Below are 18,961 nucleotides of genomic sequence, written 5' to 3' on the forward strand. Positions count from 1 at the left end.
CTCACTTTATAGCTATGTTTTTTGTTGAATACAGAAAGGGTAGAGATTGAGCATGTGGTGGATGCCCTTGTACTCTGACATGAGAATTGGGGGTTCCCTGCACTCTAATGCCATGCTGTGCTTAGGTATTAGCTCATTGTCAGCCATGAAGAACAGAAGTTTTTTGCAGGTTTATTCCAGTTGATCCATTAAAATTTTGAGTAGCTGCTGTGTCCTATGTACAAGGGCTGCAGGTTGGAGTTCTTTTTACAATCAAACTAACATGCATTTTTAAAAATTTGCTGATGTGTTTTCTGCTTTCATTCTGTAGATTTATAATGGTCTTCAGTTGCCAAAGGCGGCTGTGGATGCCAAGAGAAAGGTAACCAGTTTCTCCAGTGCAGTTGGATGCCTCTAGCAGTCCACCTTGGCTGGCTGTAGACATGGCAGACATGGCCAGCTACAAGGATGCTGCCTCCAGTCGCCATCTGCGGTTTAAGTTACAGAGCCTGAGCCGCCGCCTTGATGAATTGGAGGAAGCCACAAAAAACCTCCAAAAAGCTGAGGATGAGCTCCTGGACCTCCAGGACAAGGTGATTCAGGCGGAGGGCAGTAACTCCAGCATGCTGGCTGAGATTGAGGTGCTGCGCCAGCGGGTACTGAAGATTGAAGGTAAAGATGAGGAAATTAAGAGAGCAGAGGACCTGTGTCATATGATGAAGGAGAAACTTGAGGAGGAGGAAAACCTTACCCGGGAGCTAAAATCTGAGATCGAGTGGCTTCAGAAACGAATGGCCGAGTTAGAGAAGCTGGAGGAGGCCTTGAGCAGGAGCAAGAATGAGTGTTCCCAGCTCTGTCTGAGCCTGAATGAAGAGAGAAACCTGGCCAAGAAAACCTCCTCTGAGCTGGAGCTGCTCCGGGTCAAGGTGAAAGAGCTGGAGTCTTCGGAGGACCGCCTGGGTAAAGCTGAGCAGAGCTTAGTGTCAGAGCTAGAAAAGCTAAAATCGTTGACCCTGAGCTTCGTAAAGGAGAGGAAATACTTGAATGAAAAGGACAAAGAAAACGAGAAATTAATAAAAGAGCTTACTCAAAAACTGGAGCAGAACAAGAAAATGAGCAGAGATCACACGAGGAATGCTTCCACTCTTTCGGAGAGGAGTGACCTGCGCATCGAGGATGGCATCTCCTCCACATTGCCACCCAAAGAACCGAGAAGGAAGGGCAGTCTGGACTACCTAAAGCAGGTGGAGAATGAAAGCAGAGACAAATCAGAAAATGAAAAGAATCGGAACCAGGAGGACAACAAAGTTAAAGACCTCAATCAAGAGATTCAGAGACTCAAGACACAAATCAAACACTTTGAATCTTTGGAAGAAGAGCTTAAGAAAATGAGGGCCAAAAACAATGACCTTCAGGATAATTACCTAACTGAACTGAATAAAAACAGAATCTTAGCTAGCCAGCTAGAGGAGATAAAGCTGCAAGTCAAGAAACAGAAAGAGTTAGGAAATGGGGACATAGAAGGGGAAGATGCTTTCCTATTGGGCAGAGGCAGGCACGAGAGGACTAAGTTCAGAGGTCATGGGGGTGAGGCATCCATGTCCAGGCACACACCCCGGGAACTGTCCCCTCAACATAAGCGGGAAAGGATCCGGAACAGGGAGTTTGCTCTCAATAATGAAAACTATTCTCTAAGCAACAAGCAGGCTTCTTCTCCTATTTTTGCCAACAGAAGGGCAGCAAAAGCTTCCAACATGGGAGTGGGTGCAGACAGTGGACCCCAGGAGACAAAGAGAGCTGAAGACCGATTTGTACCTGGGTCCTCTCAGAGTGAAGGGAAGAAGGGTAGGGAACAGCCATCAGTGCTTAGCCGGTACCCGCCTGCTGCCCAGGAGCACAGTAAGGTTTGGAAGGGGACTCCCAAGCCAGGCACTGAGGGTGGACTTAAGGGGAAAGTAGAGAAGACAACTCGAACGTTTGGTGACTCCACCCATGGATCTGTTCCTAATGATACAGTGGGTAGAGGAGACAAGACTTCTGAGATCTCCTCTGAGGCCCACTACAGCAAGAGAGGACAGATGCCTGGCAGTGGAAGTCAGGTGACTCAGGCTGCAGATTTGGGCTGTTCTAAGGCCACTGGAACTCTGTCCTCCTGTCAAAGAGCCTCCTCAGAAGGGATTTCTAAGGGCAAAAAGACTGCTAATGGACTGGAAGCTGATGCTAATTTTCCAAATTCTAAAGCTCCTACTTTATCAAAGTATCCTTATAGTTCAAGAAGCCAAGAAAATATCATTCAGGGCTTTTCAATGCTAAATAAAGAAGGAGTTGATCAGTCTGTAGCAGTTGTCACGGAAGACAGCAGTCAGCATGAAGCTCTGAGGTGCCGGGTCATCAAATCCAGTGGCAGAGAGAAGATGGACTCAGATGATGACTTGGACATAGAATCTCTTGTCACTGCCAAGTTGGTGAGCACAACTATCACTCCAGAGCCAGAGCCCAAACAACAGCCAAACTCTAGAGAAAAGGCCAAGACCCGAGGGGGACCTAGAACTGCCCTGTTTGAAAATAATAAAAATGCTGCAATAGAAAACGAACCTGTGAAACCTACCAGAGCTTCCTCCGCTGTAGAATTCCCAGATGCCAATGGTGCTGGGGTGAAAAACCAAAGGCCCTTCAGCCCCAGAGAGGCCCTGCGGTCTAGAGCGATTATAAAACCTGTTATCATTGATAAGGATGTGAAGAAAATCATGGGAGGATCTGGATCTGAGGTTGTCCTGGAGAAGCAGAGGTCCACCTCTAAACCTGTGACAAGCAAAGTGACAAGCAGCATCACCATCTACCCCTCGGACAGCAGTGGCCCTAGAGCCATCCCAGGAGAGGCCCCAAGGGAGAGGCATACCTCCACCAGCAACATCCAGGTGGGGACCCCAGAGCTCACATCAGTTAGCAACCATGTCAGTTCGCCCCTTGAGCTCTCTATTCATAAACATGACATCACCTTGCAGCTCACAGAAGCTGAAAGAATGGGAGATGGGTGTCCAAAGAATAGACCAGAGACAGTGGTCTCTCGGAGCAGCATTCTAATTAAGCCATCAGATTCTGTGGAGAGGAATAGTCATGCCCCCCCAGCGGAGACAATCAGGTGGAAAAGCCATAGCACCTCTTCAGAGGTAGGTTCTTCAGATACCAGACACGTCACTGTGCGGAATGCTTGGAAGAGTAAGCGAGACTTGAAATGTTCAGAAGATACCCCAACTCGAGTAGGTAGGCACATGGAATCTACCAATGCCTACACACAGAGGTCTTCCACAGACTTCTTAGAGCTTGAACAGCCCAGGTCCCTCCCTTCTGAACAGGGCACTCGAAAGGTAGGAAATGCAGGGGACGCTCCTGAACTCTCCTCTAGAAGGACCCAAAGTAGCCTCACCGCATCAGAGGTTCTCACCCGGAGGAATCGGATAGGAGATGCCATCACTGCCGCTTCCTGGAACCACTCAGCAAGCATGGTGAGTCTCACTTTCCTTCCTCTTCTGTTTCCCTCAGCCTTGATCTGTTTGGCCTAGGATTGCTGAGAATAGTGAGTCTCAGGTAAGTTTGGCAGAAAGCAGCATGGCTTACCGAACCCTCGTCTACTTTGTCTTCTTCATCTGCTTTTACAGGGAAGGGGAGTCGAAGGGAAAGTGCCATTTGTTCCTTAGTCTGCCTGAGACTTCCTGAGCAGTGAACAGGAAGCTCTTGGATGCCTGTGGGATGGCTATGAACAGGTTCTTCCTGTCCTGCTGCCTGTTGGGCAGCCAGTAGCTAGGGAGAATGAGAGCTGATCCTGGACCTACTTTAGAAGCTTTACACCCAATATCACTTTATTCTGTCCCAGCTAGGCCTGACCCGTTATATTATCTCTGTGAGAGTGCTTCCATATGGCTCATGAAAGGACAGATGAGTTCAGAACCAATTGACTTGAGACCCAGAATGTCTGAACAGATCCTAGAGAAGGCCCCAGGAGTGTGTCTTGGACCCGGTCCCCATGGCCATGAAAGTGCCTTGCCTGTAGACACACTAGTACCTTTTTAAAATTCACATTAAATTTTATTTAGTGCATATGGGTGTTTTGTTTGCATGCATGTCTGTGTACCAAGTCTGTGCCTGGTACCACAGAGGCCAGGAGAGTGTCAGCACCCTAGGACTAGAGTCACAGGTGGTTGTGAGCTGCCATGTGGGCACTAGGAATCGAACCTAGATCTTCTGGAACCATAGGCTGCTCTTAACCATCGAACCATCTCTCCAGCCCATACCAGTATTTTTTTGAAAGGCAGGCAACTGGGTTAACTGGATAAACCTGTCAATCTTTTAGATTGACACTTGGCTTCACCCAGTGTCCCTTAAAACAGCCCTGTGAACAGTACTGTCCTTAGTTTCATATGTGAGTAGTAAAGATGAAGGTCACAGACAAAGTGCCTTATTCAAGGTCATCTAGATGAATAAACTAAAGAGTGCAGCTGGAACCTAAGATTCTTCTGTAGGAATGCCTCTCTCCCCTGATTGTCTGCTTTTTCTGCTCATACTCATTACTCTTTGACAAAGAATATCGTTGGCAAGGCAGAATTCCAAGAGTAGGAAGAAAGCTGCCTATCTCGGGTCCTAAAGATTTGGCTGAGTTTCCAGGGAGACACAAGCCAAGGGACAGAATGATAGAAGAGAAAGGCACGTGGCTTTTTCACAGATCAAATGTGGAAATAACTAACTTTCTTTTCTGCATGCTCCTGCCATGCAGCAAAGAAGTGGCTTTCACACCTGCCCCTTGGGGATCCTGGCCCCATGTTCCTGTTCTGGGCTCTGGCCTATAATAGGCTTCTGTCAGTTGTGAGCCTCTTGGTCTCCTCAGTTATTTTCAAGGGGTTTTATACTGACTTGTGCACCCCCACAAAAAACAAAACAAAACAAAACACGGTTACTGTGTAGTGTTTATTCCAGGTGGGAGAGCTTACCAGGGGGAAGGTTAGGGTGTCTCGTCCCTTCCTGTACTCTCTGCAGTTCACTTTCTGTTTTTGTTACTCATTGGCACAGGAGGAAGGGGAGGACGGCACATGTGTTATCAGCAGGCGAGTGCACAACGCCCTGGAGCATTCTGAACTGCCTGGGAAGCAGGGGTTGCCAGAGTCTGAGCAAGTCTGGGCTGAGGAGCAACTACAGCCGGCCAGGCCATATGCTGAGGAAGACTGAGCCAGCTAGGTGACATCTGCTATTTCTTCCCTCCTCCTGCTTCTCAGCTCCTCCCCTTTCCTGGCCTGAGAAGGATCCAAGGCCAGTTAATCAGGCTAGACACAAAGGCCTTGGCTGGGAGACTGTAGAGAGCCAGGCTATGGCTTAGGTAATTTCTGTCAGTTGTCCAGATAGGATCAGACTGCAAACCAGTCACTCAGGCCCAGCCTTCCCTGATGCATGAGTAGTCCTTTCTCCTAACCCCGCCCCCAAGGAAGCATGGACCACTCTCAGACCCCCAAATGGGAAGTAACAGAAACCCACCACCGTAGAAGCAGCCGAAAGCTCTCTTCTCTGCTCCTTGATGGGCTGTTTGTATCTCAAAGCCCAGCCCCTTTTGCTATGGAGTTGATGCCGATTGGTCTTCTTACCGTTTCCAGTTGGCTCCTTGTTTGCCCTAAAGGGACCACCCAAGAAACCATCAGCCATCATTCCATCTAGGGGACCTACATTCCTGTCTTTGAGTTCTTGAGAATTTGGAAACAGAAAAAGGGTCTGTGCTGTGCCTCTTAGTAATTATGAATATGGGACCACCTTTATGCTGAAGCTTCCTGACTCAGCGTTTGGCTAACCAGTTTCTTGGAGGCAGAGCATGATACCAAATGGAGTCCTACCATCCTCCAACTTCAGTTCCCAGCTTACCTTCCAAAGGCATCAGAAACAAACAGATCTCATGCATCTCCTCTCCTGGGCACCAACATTGCTGCTGGCGTCGCCTCTGCTCTCGCCGGGGGCTGGAAACTTCAGCTGACTTCATCATTTTTATCTTGGGGAAATCCCTAGACTGAGCTGGCTGACCCAGCATACTCTGCCTTCTAGGAAGTGCCCAGCAAATGGGAAAGAACAAGAACAATCGAATCCCTTTAGTCACTCCACAAAGCAATAGCTCCATGAAAGGCATGGGCTGACTGCTCTCTCCCATTCCTCTTCCTTCCCATGGAGGAGGCCTTGCACTTTACCATGCTGACTGCTGATGCACCATTCCCACAAAAGCAAGCCCTTGGTATCTACGAGTAGATCATTATTTCAGTGATTTCATTGGAGGAAAGCCAATACCTGCCTGTTGAGGGCCTCAGATTTATGCAGTTCAAAGTGCATTAAACCTTTTAGGAAGGCAGATAAATAAAAAACACTTTTATCTCCTTATACCAACCACATGGGGAGGTTAACTATTTGCTTGTTGCTGAATTTTTTGAAGCATTCTTTCTGTTCAAAGGGATCCTCCATGGCTACCTATGTGAAGTGGATGCCATTGCCTTATCACTGGACTAGGAGTCTGGAATGCCATTCTCCCCATCCCTCCTGGCTTTGCCACTCCTTGCTCTGTGGTCTTTGGCAAATCATTGTCTTCTTGGAGCCTCAGTTTCCCCTATCTTTAAGATGAGTTCTTTGTTGGTTTTTCATTTGTTGCTCACGTCTGTACACATGTGCATGCTGGGGTTGAACCTAGGACGTGGCACGCTAGGCAAGTGTTCTGCCATCGCTGCTTCACAGCTCAAAATGAGTTTTCGAGTGGATGACCTCTAAGGCCTTAATTGTGGTGTTCCAAACTTGTTTTCACCATTCTGCATGGGCTGACTCTTGCTTTTGGAAGGTGGTGTCCACAGGAGTCTGGGGAATGTCTTTCTGCCCTCAGTTGTCTTCTGGGTCTTATACTTTCTCCTTTCCTCATGTTTCTGTCATGGGGATAAGCTCTGAGAACTCTGTAAGGCCCAACTTAAGTCTGAGGTGAAGGGATTAGATTGCGTGGTCTCAGGTCTACGTGGCACCAGTATTTCCCAGTGCCACATTTCCTGGCTTTCAAGCTAGGTGCTTTCTATAACACAAGTCTGTTTGATTCCTGTTTCCGTGCCTCTCCTGTGAATTCTCTGGCAACAGAGAAGACTCAGGACATCCTCAGGAGGACTGAGTAGTCTCCTCCACCCTTACTCAGCACACACACTGGCACTCATCTGCCCGTCTGCATCAGACTCAGCCATCCTGCCAGGGTGTGGGGAGATCTACTTGTTTTTTTGTTTTTGTTTTTTGTTTTGTTTTGTTTTGTTTTTTGTTTTAAACCCCAGGGACAGGAACAACTCTCTAGCACTTCTGTTTTAATGGAGTTTTGCTAACCTGAGGGCATTGCCATGTGTCTTGCCTCCACATCCTAACTCGATGTACAACTAGGATAGTGTTTTCAAGATCTGTTCCTGCTGCTGCTTTTGGGTCACTGGCCAGAAACTCCTCCATTCAAGGCTGCACAATCTCTCACTTGTAGTCCCTGCCACTCTCCTGTACCAGTGGGCAGCCCTGAGAGTTCAAAGGAAACAGACCCCTGTGGTGGTCCACTGCAGAGTATAGGAAATTAAGTCTGTGGCTCTTCTCTGCTGATAAAACGGGCACCAAGCCCTGCCTCAAAAGATCTCGCCAATAATTTTTGTCTTTGGGTGTTGAGCCCTGGATTCTGGTGCTGTAGCTCCTGGTGCCAAAGTCTGGATTGTTCCACATTTTAGCAGCACCAACACCTGCTGCTATTCAAAATGTTGTGTGGAAATGGGACAGCGGTGGGCTGCCATTTTGAAAATCTGAGTGCAATAGCATTTGATTGTAACAATTATTTCAGGATATTTCTTTAATCTGCACACTTTGTAGAACCGCTGTAAAGTAGGTTTTATTTTTAAATGCCTTCAGCATTGCAGACAACGTTTATACCAAGCAAGTGAAGTTTGGAGGGTTTGGTTCCTCTGGGCTTCATGTGGATTAATAGGCTAGCTATGATTCCAAGGTTGGAAGGCACATCAGTTCTGAAAAAAACCACCAAGATGTAACCTTTGGGCCCAAACTGAATGCTAGAGGAAGCCTTCAAATAGAAGGGAGACCAATAGTCAAATTGTTGTCTAAAACAAGCCAAATATTCCCTTAGTCCCCACCAACACTTTTATGACCAGTGCTTCTCTTTGGTAGTCTGGGTAGACAGCTAAACTGAGTCAGCAGGTGTGTGTATCTGTGAGAGTTCAGAATAGAGGAACTTGGTTTCTAGAACTGCCTGGCTGGAGGATGAAGAGCTGGCTAAATGCCAGGAGCTGGTGTCCTCCACCTGCTGCTGTTACCTGCCATGGGTACTGACACAGTAAGAAAAGCCGCAGGGTGGCAGGCAGGGAGCTGTGCCAGGTCTGTTCCTGAGGCAGCGAAACAGTTCAGAGTATGAGTTAAAGGGATTTGTGTGGGGCCAAGGCTACAGGCAAGCTTGCACACCAGTCATCCCTCTCATGCAGGTGCCTAGACTAATAGTGGACTTCTTGTCCTGGGCAGTGTTAGTTGTTAGATTTAGTGGGTCAGTAAAGGAGCAGGGACGCAGAGGCTGGTCCCTGGCCACCTGTGTCGGCATGGGTTTCTTCTGACAAAGACTGCTTTGTAAGAGCTGCTTTTTAGGGATTACCTTTTGAACACCCTGAATGGGGAACAGGGTTCTCAACACCTCAACCAAGGTCATAGGAAAGAGGTCCTATTTTCCTGCTGCTTCACAGCTCAGAACATGTATTGAACGGAATGTATTTTTAAGAGAATAAAGTCTATTTTTTGTATTTTAAAGATTGGGAGGGCTAGGAAGATAGCCCTTAAATAAACTTACGCATGATAGGCCCTTTGCTGGGGCCTCAGCTCTGTTGGTCTACACCTACTTGCCCAGGCAGGTGGCTCTGGCTTCACCTCTGCCCCTTGGAGTCTAGGTGCAGCAGCTTCTACATTCCTGCTCCAAGTATGGGACCAGAGAGGCCAGAACCTGCCTCTGGAAAGCAGGGCACAGCCTCGGGCCGTGGCTCAGGGCTCCTTGGGTGCATGTGTATAGTTGAAGCTGCCTGTCTGCATGTGTCCTTACTTAGGCTGTAATGCTCTCTGTTGGCTCTGCAGCACAATATTGTAACCAATAAAGCTCCCTCATTTCCATATGCTCTTTTGAGTCAGTGATGCCAATTTTGTCAATATAATTTCTGGAAACAGCCGTTATCTCTGAATTGGTGCTGCTGGTATGAAGTTTCACAAATATAAGTATTTTACCTAGCAAATAATTTATGCTTTAAAACTGGTTCATTCACTTAGAGTTAAAACCAGCAGCTGCCTCTTTGCTCTATTTTCTTTTTAGGCTTATGTGTTGTCAAAGATAATTTGTCTCGATGGGCAGTGGTGGCACACGCCTTTAATCCCGGCAGGCGGATCTCTGTGAGTTTGAGGCCAGCCTGGGCTACCAAGTGAGTTCCAGGAAAGGTGCAAAGCTACACAGGGAAACCCTGTCTCAAAAAACCAAAAAACACTGTTTTCAACATTTTTTTTTCCTACTGCTGTCACTCATTGAAACTAAGGGAAAAGCCCCATTCCATTTTTCATACACACTAGAGGAAGAGTTTTGAGATGTGAGCATTAGGCTAGGTTTCTAAGTACTTTCCAGCAGCCTTATAGAGGAGATAGTTCAACTACAAGGTGCTCCTTGCCAACACAGATGGGCACTAGTACATGAAAAGTGAAAGAAATACTCCTTTGGAGCCTCCCACTTAATACACTGCCATTAAGAATTGAGGAGGGCAGGGCTGGAGAGATGGCTCAGTGATTAAGAGCACTGGCTGGTCTTCCAGAGATCTCGAGTTCAATTCCCAGCAACCACATGGTGGCTCACAACCATCTGTGATGAGATCTGGCGCCCTCTTCTGGCCTGCAGGGATACAGAACACTGTATACATAATAAATGAATCTTCAAAACTATCCCATGTACTTAAAAAAAAATTATAATGGGGCTGGAGAGAGGGCTCCATGGTTAAGAGCACTGGACCCAGGTTTGATTCCTAGCACCTGTAAGGCATGTGTGTAGTACACATACATACATGTAGGCAAACACAGGACTAGACACACAAAACTAGGACCTTAAAAGGAGGAGTTGTCAGTGTAACTCAGAAGCAGCCCTGGGACCTGACCAGACCATTTGTCTTTTACATGGCTTCCTTCGTACACCTGTGGAGAAAATATATATGCTATTGTCAAAGGTGGAGTTTGCATTTCTGAGGGAGCAACACTTATGAGGCTGGAGAGAGATGGCCCAGTGGTAAAAACACATACTGTTCTTCAAGAGGACCTGGGTTTGGTTCCCAGCACACAGACTTGGATGGTTCACAACCACCTGTGTGACCAGCTCTAAGGGATCCAATGCCTCCATGGCACTCACATAAGTGCACATACCTATATTGATAAAACATACACATAATTAAAAAATAAATCTTCACGTAAAATTATTTGAAAGTTTTATTCTCAAAATATATTAAAAAAAAAAAAAAAGCCAAACACCAATAGACTAAGGTTATCTCACAGCACTTGCTTGTCTCAGTCTTTATGGAGACATAATTCCAAATTAATGGGCAAGTTCCTCTCTGTGCTGTCAGCCAAAGGAGCCAGCCTCTGCTGTCCAAACTAGGAGTCCTGCAGCTGATGACAGAGGTCCTCAATAGGATGGAGTATTGCTAGAAGAGCTTGCTTACATGGCAGATTACATGTCCACTGGGCCTCCTTTCTGAACCATTTGTCTCATATACTTGGAGACTGCTGTGCAGGGACACCTGATGTGGCCTGACGAGGCAGAGTGTACATGGCTCCCAAAAACTGGTCTGCAATCCTTCCTGCTTCTCGAAGCCCACTCAACAGAGCACCATGGACTGTAGCTGGGTAGTTCCGGATTGTATGTTCTCCAGCGAAGAAAAGTCGTGGGATTGGCTATTTTGGGGTGGGGTGGGGAGAAAAATCAGTAAGTAATTTATTGTGTTGGAATTGCCAAATTCCTGTTGACTTCTGAAGGCTGATCTGTTTCCACCACTAGTTTGCCCAAGTTTCTCTTGATCGGTTTATAGATGCTCAACATTCTAGTTTTATTTCATGTAGTACCTATTGGCTAAAACTGGCAGGACATCCTAAACTCTGAGCCACAGGGAGTACAGCCTTCTTAAGCAGGAATGTGTTTGAGCGTAACCAAGCCTTTGGGTTGTGACACTGAAAATACTTGAACAAGGTCTAGCATAGTCTACATAAGACTCCCAAGCAGGCTCTACAAGGCCCTAGTGACTCACACCTCTGCAACCCTATAAGTTGCCACAAAATTAGCTACAATTAAAAGTAAGGCTTAAAAAAAGTTTGTGTGCCTGTGGAGGTGTAAGGTGTTCGGGTCCCCTGGAGCTGGTGTTACAGGAGGCTGTGAGTCATCCAATGTAGGTGTTGGGAACTGAACTGGGTCTTCTGGAAGAGCAGCAGCCATTCTTAAATGCTTAGCTGTGTTTCTAGTCCCAATAGGACTTTTAAAGGAGGGAAAAGCTGAGCAAGAAGAAAAATTACTGACTTGTACTTGCTCTAGACTCTTACCCTTAGAATCTAGGCTACCTACATTTACAAAGCCCAACTATGAGAAATAGTACTTTATTCTGAAAGTATCCAAGGATGTAGTGACTAAAGAGATATTTCTACCCTGAGCTCTTGGTCTTTCCCCATTCCCCAAATAGGTCCAGACACAGATTTCTTTCTAATTTCTCACCTGTGGGGCACCTGGAATTGAGGGGCCAGGAGTGATTGGCTGAGCCATTAAGTCATAGTCATTTCCAGAAGATCCTGCAGCCACATAGGAATAGGAGCCCCGGGCCCAGGGATCAGCACGCCATCGGGACACCACAGTCTCCTTGGGCTAGATATAGGAGAACCATGAGAATTACTGACAGCAGGACATACCAGCTATGGCTGAAAAGTAGGCAAGACCTATGTAAGAGAAGCAAGGTGAGGGAGCCAGGTGATGGATGATGCTGCTTTGGATGCAGACACAAAGATCCATGTTGCCGCCACCTCTATGACAAATAGCACTTGACCTTACTCTTTCATTAATTCACCTTCTTGAGTCCCACAAGGAGCTAAAAGTATTGCAGTTGGCCGAAAAATAGGCTACAAAGAAATTCTCCCCTGTGTATGTATTCACCGAGTTCAGCTGCTTGTGATGTGACCCCCATGTATAAAGAATAACACAGCTAACAACTGACATTCTCGGGGTCATGTCCTAGAGTCTGCTGAACACCTACCTTAAAGTTCCAAACATTAAAAATTCAGGCCAACTCAGCACATACCTCCATTCTCACATAAATGTCCTGATCAAGAACTTAAGCTGCACACTGCAACTAAGCCAAACCTATGTTCAGCTATAAGCTGGATCCCTGCTTGTCCACTCACTCACATACCTGTGGCACTGCACTGCTACCAAAAATCCCTTTGAGAATGGCCAGGCACCGGCCGACAATCACATCATCACTAATGTTCTCCATGATGCCAGCAGCTTCTCCTGCCACCAGGGCCAATAGTATTGGAGCTGAGGAAACAGAAGGGACAATTCCAGGTTTTTCCTATACTTTCCTATCAGTCCTGCTTTGTTCTCAGTGCTGTAAAATGTCAATGAGCCATGTACATGTAGTACCACACAGCTGGATACAAGCTATTTTTCTGAACTCTGTCCCCAGAAACTGACCAATGGTTACTCCACTGCTTATGACGTCCAGGAGTCAAAAGGAACATTCTGTATTTAGGTATAGAATTCTTAGTCCTGGCAATGGCAGCATTCCTTCTACCTGGCTCCAACCTTTCATACCTATCACTGTCCCCAGTCATCATTTGGCAAGTATATAATAAGCTTGCGTGACAGCCCCAGGGCTACCTAGTTCCTGGGGGTGTGGAAGATACAAGTCACAAGAGTTAATAGGTAAATAACCACACACACACAGAATCATGACCTTTGACAATATAGGACAGAGTAAAGAGAATACAGGGATTTAATTCAGATTCTAGGCAATAGGAATATATACCCTAAAGGCCTCTTCCAAACACATTCAAGCTGAGTAAAGCGAGCCAGTGAAAAAGAAATGCACAGATGCTCTGAACCAAGAGCTGGGATCAGAGTAGACAGGGAAGATGGGAAAGGCTGTATTATAAAGGGCTTAGTAGAGAAGCCTTGGGAAGAAATCTGTATTTTCCTTCGGCAATACAAAGCAACCAACAAATGCAATGCAATTAACAGAAGCAGGGATGCCAGCATGATAGGGAGATGACAGTGGCCTGGACAAGGACAAGCGGTGAATAAGGATTGTTGGGGTAGGGAGGAATACCATGAAGTATTGACAGGACCAGGTAGCCTGGATGGAGCTGGGGAAAAGCATGGCACCACCTCAGTGTAGGAACACCTCTTGAAGAGGGAATTAAATATTATGTGTTTAGTGCTCTAGTTAATCAACTGATCATAAAGTAATAGGATGGGAAATAGGAACATAAACACATTTTAAGGAAGTGATCTAAGGTTGAAGGCAAGCTGGATCTAACAGTCTCAGAATGAGGAATAACTCCCCGGTATGTCCCTTTTGGCTATGATGTGTCTTCATTTTTACATGTTTTCTTCAAACTACTTTGAAGGGATTTTTTAAAGAATTGCATATTAAGTTAATGAAAAAAAAATTATGGCATATATATAAGAAAATTCCCAATATTTCTAATTCTGGATGTTTCTGTAAGAGTATGAAAACAAAAAAATAAAACTAGCAGTTACCTTTATATAGGTTCCAGAAGAGGAAGAGCTCGCCCCTGCTAGCAGTCGTACTGCCAACATGTCCAAACAGATTGACACTTGGATCCCAGAACACCCGGTCAAAACACAGCACCACCTACCACAGGAAGGAATCCTATGAGTTGGCCTCAGAGAGATGGCTTTTTGTAAGCACTGCTGGTCCTTTCAGGTCATTCTTAAGACTTACTGTCTACTCCTAGTCCACTTTCGGTATAAAAAAAGAATCCCCATCACATTATATATAATGTGACTTAATAAGACCTTTAGTAGGTTTGGGGTTATATAACAAGATTAAGTATGCCTGAATAGTATATAATATAACCAGGTGAGTATACACAAACTCTGGGAATCAGCTGAGGGTACCGGTAACTATGGTTACATGCAGACCCCACTCCTCACTGATGCTACTGGACACTCAACATTAGGCTGGTGACAGGAGGAGAGTACATCACCTTGTTAAGGTTGCCGAATCCCATCCTCTGGACTGCAGATGTTTTCCACTCAGGAAGAGGTGGCACAAACTGAACAGCTGGTGGCTGCTGCTTCAACACTCCCAGGGGAAGGGTGCAGAGAACCGCATCACACTTATAAATAAAGGTTTGACTTGTGGAGCGTGTATTCACAGCAATCACTTCGCATCCTGGACAAAGTATTTGGAAAACTTTAGTGGTGATGAGGATGGCATCAATGAGGGAAGTGAACATGGTGTCTAAGCATGCCATTCCCTTCATTTTTCAGACAAAAAACAGAAGTGAGCCTAAGGCTGCCAGGATTTAAACCCTCACAGTCAACAGGGAACCCTTGATTGTCTCCATCTTACACTAGCGATATACTGGACTAAAGTGGTTGAGTTTATTGGCAGTCACCCGACAGTAAGGAATAACACTGAGGATGACACTCCAGACTGGCACAAAACTCAAACTCTGGAAATTCACTATAATGCTCAGCGTGACCTCTGAGTTGACATCAGAATTATGTCACTATTACTTTACCTAATGTATTTTTAAAATAGTAATACAGATTTACTAACACTCCACAAAAGAATGGGCTCAGCCAGGTGGTAGCACATGCCTTTAATCCCAGGCAGAGGCAGGCGGATCTCTGAGTTCGAGGCCAGCCTGGTCTACAGAGTGAGATCCAGGACAGGCACCAAAACTACACAGAGAAACCCTGTCTCGAAAAAACCAAAAAAACAAAAGAACAACAAAAATGGGCTCCAACAAGGAGCTGGCTGATGAGCCCTAGTATGTTTTTATATGAATGCTCATAACAACTATATATGCATGTCTTTTTGATCAATTCATTGTAAATATAATAATGAATTCTGAGAATATGGCACATCTTAAGTATGACAGATAACCCAGGCCTATTTTCTGTAGACCCAGAACAAAGATGGTGTTGCAGTTTCTGCCACTCTGCCATCTACTTATAAAAGGCATTTACAAAAGTTTACACTCATGAACCAGGCAACCAAGGTACCAAAAACAAAGTTGTAAAAAAACTCATCTTGTTTCAGGGAAGGTGCTCTACCTTCCTGTAGAGAAAGTATGGAGCAGGCACATACCTGAGGCTGTGTAGCGAACCTGCCGCACTGCTGTGTTCAGTTTAATGTCCAAGCCTTCAGCTAAAGCCACAGGCACACATGAGTAGCCATTCCTTACTGTCAGGTGACTGCCAGTAAACTCAAAGTCATCATCCTAGCAAGGACAAAAAGAGGCCTATCACCACACTTTTTAAATAAAATTTACACTAGGCCATTTGCACCAAGTTCTTTATGATAGTGCTAAAGAGTACAAGCTTATAGACTAGTCCAGTTTAAAAAACCTTGTGGGGAAAAAACAACAACTTTGTGCATGGGTGTTACCTGCATGTGTTTTATGTACCATATGCACAGTGTCTGCAGAAGGATAGATACCAGAGTGACCGCCAAGTTCTGTGTGGGTGCTAGCAATCAAACCTACTTCCTCTGCAAGAACGGCCAGTACTCCTAACTGCTGAGCCACTTCTCTAGCCCCAAAGAGTATTTTAAGACCAGAATTAAACAGTTACTCCATATTCAAGTTGAACTGCCTGAGGAAAAACCACGGATCTGTCTCTAATCTCCAGCAAGAAGTTTCTATTATCTCTAGATAGTTATTAGCACAGTACTCTACTACCAAGTTCAGACCATCCACGGAGACACAGATGACCAGAAAGCACAAAAGCTAATTCATTTACCTCCCCCCACCCCTCCCGTTTTTTTTTGAGACAGGGTTTCTCTGTGTAGCCCTGGCTGTCTTGGAACTTGGTATGTACACCAGGCTGTCCTGGAACTCACAAGATTCAACTGCCACTGTCTCTGCCTCTGCTTTCCGAGTACTGGAATTAAAGGCATGCACCACCAACCACCGCCCAACCTCATTTACCTTCTTAACAGCATTAGAGATGTGCATAAATCCATTTTCTTTTAAAAAGCAAAATCCATTTTCAGTCTTTAAACCGACAGATTTTAAAGTTGAAGATTTCTAAACCAGTTGGACAAGTTAGATGAAGGCAGCCCATCCACAAAAGGAAGCCTCACACATCTACAGAGTATCAAGCCAAGGTTTGGCTTGGAAGCTAAGAGCATCCCACAGAGTCTAGAAACTCTTGGGGATGTCTCCTAGTTCTTAGAAATTACATGTTAAAACATAAGCTCAGATGAGAAGTCAACTTTTCAGAACGTAAAAAGGATAGATGGAGCTGGAGGGGTAACAATGATAGAGCATGTGAACATGAGGCTCTAGGGTCAAGCTTAGGACACTAGGGTCAAGCTTAGGACACAAAGGGCATGCCCAAGACTAGAAGAAAATGTTCGTAAAGTATGTATCTGACAAATAAGCTCTTAGGAATTCTTCAAAAAACAACCAGACTTTCTTCAAAGGGGCCAAATAAATGAGAACATTTACTAAAACAGCAACTGAGATGCACAGGAAGAGATTCCTGACACTCACTAGAATGGTGGACCCTCCAGGTCGGACACTGAGCATCTTTGAGGATGTGAAGCACATGGACACATGGACTGTCACAGACTCTGGGGGTGGGGGATTTGGAAGTTTGTTACATGAGTAGAAGTAGGAGGAGGCTAGGGGAACGGCTCGGAGGCAGAGTTCTCACCTGGCTTGTGCAAGGATGTCAATTTGATCCCCAATATCACCAAAAACCAACCAAGCAGAAACTACTTTCTGTAAGATCTTAGCAATTTCACTCAAAAAAAATTTTGGCAAGGAAGAGTCAGAGATAGGGTCTCACTATATAGCCCTGTCTTGGAACTCACTTTGTAGACCAGGCTGACCTCGAACTCACAAAGACCTGGCTAACTCCCTCACAAGAGCTTGGATTAAAGGCATGCGTTACTACCACACAGTTCACTATTAATATTTTCTGAGAAAAGTATTAATATTCAGAGCACCTTCACTAATAGTACCCCATACACACACATAACCCCATCAGTGCACCAATGATGACCTAATAATTCATGTTTATCTCTACAGTGGAATTGTAATAAATAACAAAGGGATAAACTACCTCAAGGTAAGTGGAGTCAGTCACACAAAGACCTCTTACAATGAAACCACAGAACAAGGAGAAGCAGGATTGAGAGGAAGAGGGCAGGATGACAATGATCTTTTGTTTTGGTTTCTTAAAGTCAAAGGCCTCTCGATATCGTCCATGCTGACCCTGGACTCGATTTTTCTGCCCTAGCCTCTAAAGCACTGGAATGATAGTGGATCACAGCAGCAGGCTGAAATGTTCTATGTCCTGACTATGATGGTAGTGCACGGCAAAGCAAGCTTGGCAAATCATCAAGCTGCTTGCTTAAGATGTGTGGATTTCACTGTGAGCAAATGCTGTCTCCTACTGAAGATGTCGACAAGAACACACACACACGAGAGAGAGAGAGAGAGAGAGAGAGAGAGAGAGAGAGAGAGAGGGGGGGGGAGGGAGAGGGAGAGGAAGAGGGAGAGAGTGTGAGTGTGGTTTTAATAGTCCAATTCAATAAACGGTCCAGAAATCTTACCTGATCCCAATGTTTAAGAGAGAGGGTAGAGAGAGGTGTGGCATTGGCAAATTCAAGATTTGCAAAATGCCAGTCAAGTATCTGTCTGTCTCTTGATGACAGATATACATCACTGAAAAAGAAGGGAGCACAGTATTAACGAAAACGGCAAGTCTCAAAGAGCTCACCTGGATGGTCTCGGCCAATCCGAACTCTCAGCTGGGACTGCCTTATATGCAAGTCACAGAGCGAGCTCCTACCTGTGTTACTAACTAACTGCTCTACCCCTTTCGTCTAGAGAGCATCTATCTGTCACTGCCCGAACCCCAGTAGAAAAAGGTAAAGTCCTAGTCCCCTGTGTAAAACAATAGTACCTTTTTAAAAAATCACCCCAAAACAATTTCTATCTAGGTCAGCTTTATGTCAATATCAGGTTTTGTAGAGAAGGGCTAATTTTAGATTCGGAGATCATCTTTCCACACACTTCCCCATCCACCCATCACATAAACTCACTGTCTTCTTCCCTCCAGACTGAACAGAAGGAGACAGCAAAGCTGCCATTCTTAATGTCTGGTTTTCTTTCCTTACCTTGGGGGATTTGCTTCCAATTCTTGAAGTTTTTCCTCTAGCTTTCCTTGTGTTTCAGCTAATTCATCATATTCCTAACAGAAATTAAAAAATAAATAAAAGTGAATGTGATTTTGCCTCAACGGTCAGATATTTACCTAATTTATATGTTAACACGTTTTCTGCTCAGATCTTGTGTACAAAGTGTGATTCAATTTAAGGCTGGGGTCAAACCTCAGGGGTGTTTGGAAACAAGCTAGGAATCTGGGATAAGATGGGGCAGGGGGGGAAATGGTAAAAGCACTAGCTGTGCTCCAAATAAGGATGTGAAGCTCTCAGCACCTCTCATGGCTCTGGTATGGGATTCCCTGGAAACAATTCATTTAAGGTTCCTTCATAAGGACTCTCCGAGCTATGTATCACGAACACCATGCTGCAGATGAGGAGCTAAGAAGGCCAAGGTGCTAGGGGACACCACGTGGGATCTGAGACCAGTCTCACTTGAAATTCCACACACTACATTACCACCCTCAAATATC

The 18,961-nt window shown here is 45.4% G+C and overlaps 2 protein-coding genes across 6 annotated transcripts in view; one reads left to right on the forward strand and one right to left on the reverse strand.

Annotated features, from left to right (window-relative positions):
• Luzp1 (leucine zipper protein 1) overlaps positions 1–9,164 on the forward strand; it is an 81,273-nt gene extending 72,109 nt beyond the window's left edge. Inside the window, exons 3-4 of one of the 2 annotated variants that reach the window (XM_036178071.1) lie at positions 311–3,485; positions 5,044–9,164. In XM_036178071.1, the coding sequence (XP_036033964.1) occupies positions 423–3,485; positions 5,044–5,199 (3,219 nt within the window). In that variant the 5' untranslated portion in view covers positions 311–422 and the 3' untranslated portion in view covers positions 5,200–9,164. The remainder of the gene's footprint in view (positions 1–310; positions 3,486–5,043) is intronic. The other variant, XM_036178072.1, reaches the window with a different exon arrangement.
• A 1,307-nt stretch (positions 9,165–10,471) lies between these two features.
• Positions 10,472–18,961, reverse strand: part of Kdm1a (lysine demethylase 1A) — a 51,902-nt gene continuing 43,412 nt past the window's right edge. For 3 of the 4 annotated variants that reach the window (XM_036178145.1, XM_036178144.1, XM_036178142.1), the window contains 8 exons: positions 18,444–18,517; positions 17,877–17,988; positions 15,402–15,534; positions 14,290–14,477; positions 13,820–13,934; positions 12,468–12,595; positions 11,780–11,926; positions 10,472–10,971 (listed from right to left, as the gene is read on the reverse strand). In XM_036178145.1, the coding sequence (XP_036034038.1) occupies positions 10,786–10,971; positions 11,780–11,926; positions 12,468–12,595; positions 13,820–13,934; positions 14,290–14,477; positions 15,402–15,534; positions 17,877–17,988; positions 18,444–18,517 (1,083 nt within the window). In that variant the 3' untranslated portion in view covers positions 10,472–10,785. The remainder of the gene's footprint in view (positions 10,972–11,779; positions 11,927–12,467; positions 12,596–13,819; positions 13,935–14,289; positions 14,478–15,401; positions 15,535–17,876; positions 17,989–18,443; positions 18,518–18,961) is intronic. The other variant, XM_036178141.1, reaches the window with a different exon arrangement.

The sequence above is a fragment of the Onychomys torridus genome, chromosome 2 (genome assembly GCF_903995425.1).
Source record: "Onychomys torridus chromosome 2, mOncTor1.1, whole genome shotgun sequence".
NCBI classification, from domain to species: Eukaryota; Metazoa; Chordata; class Mammalia; order Rodentia; family Cricetidae; genus Onychomys; species Onychomys torridus.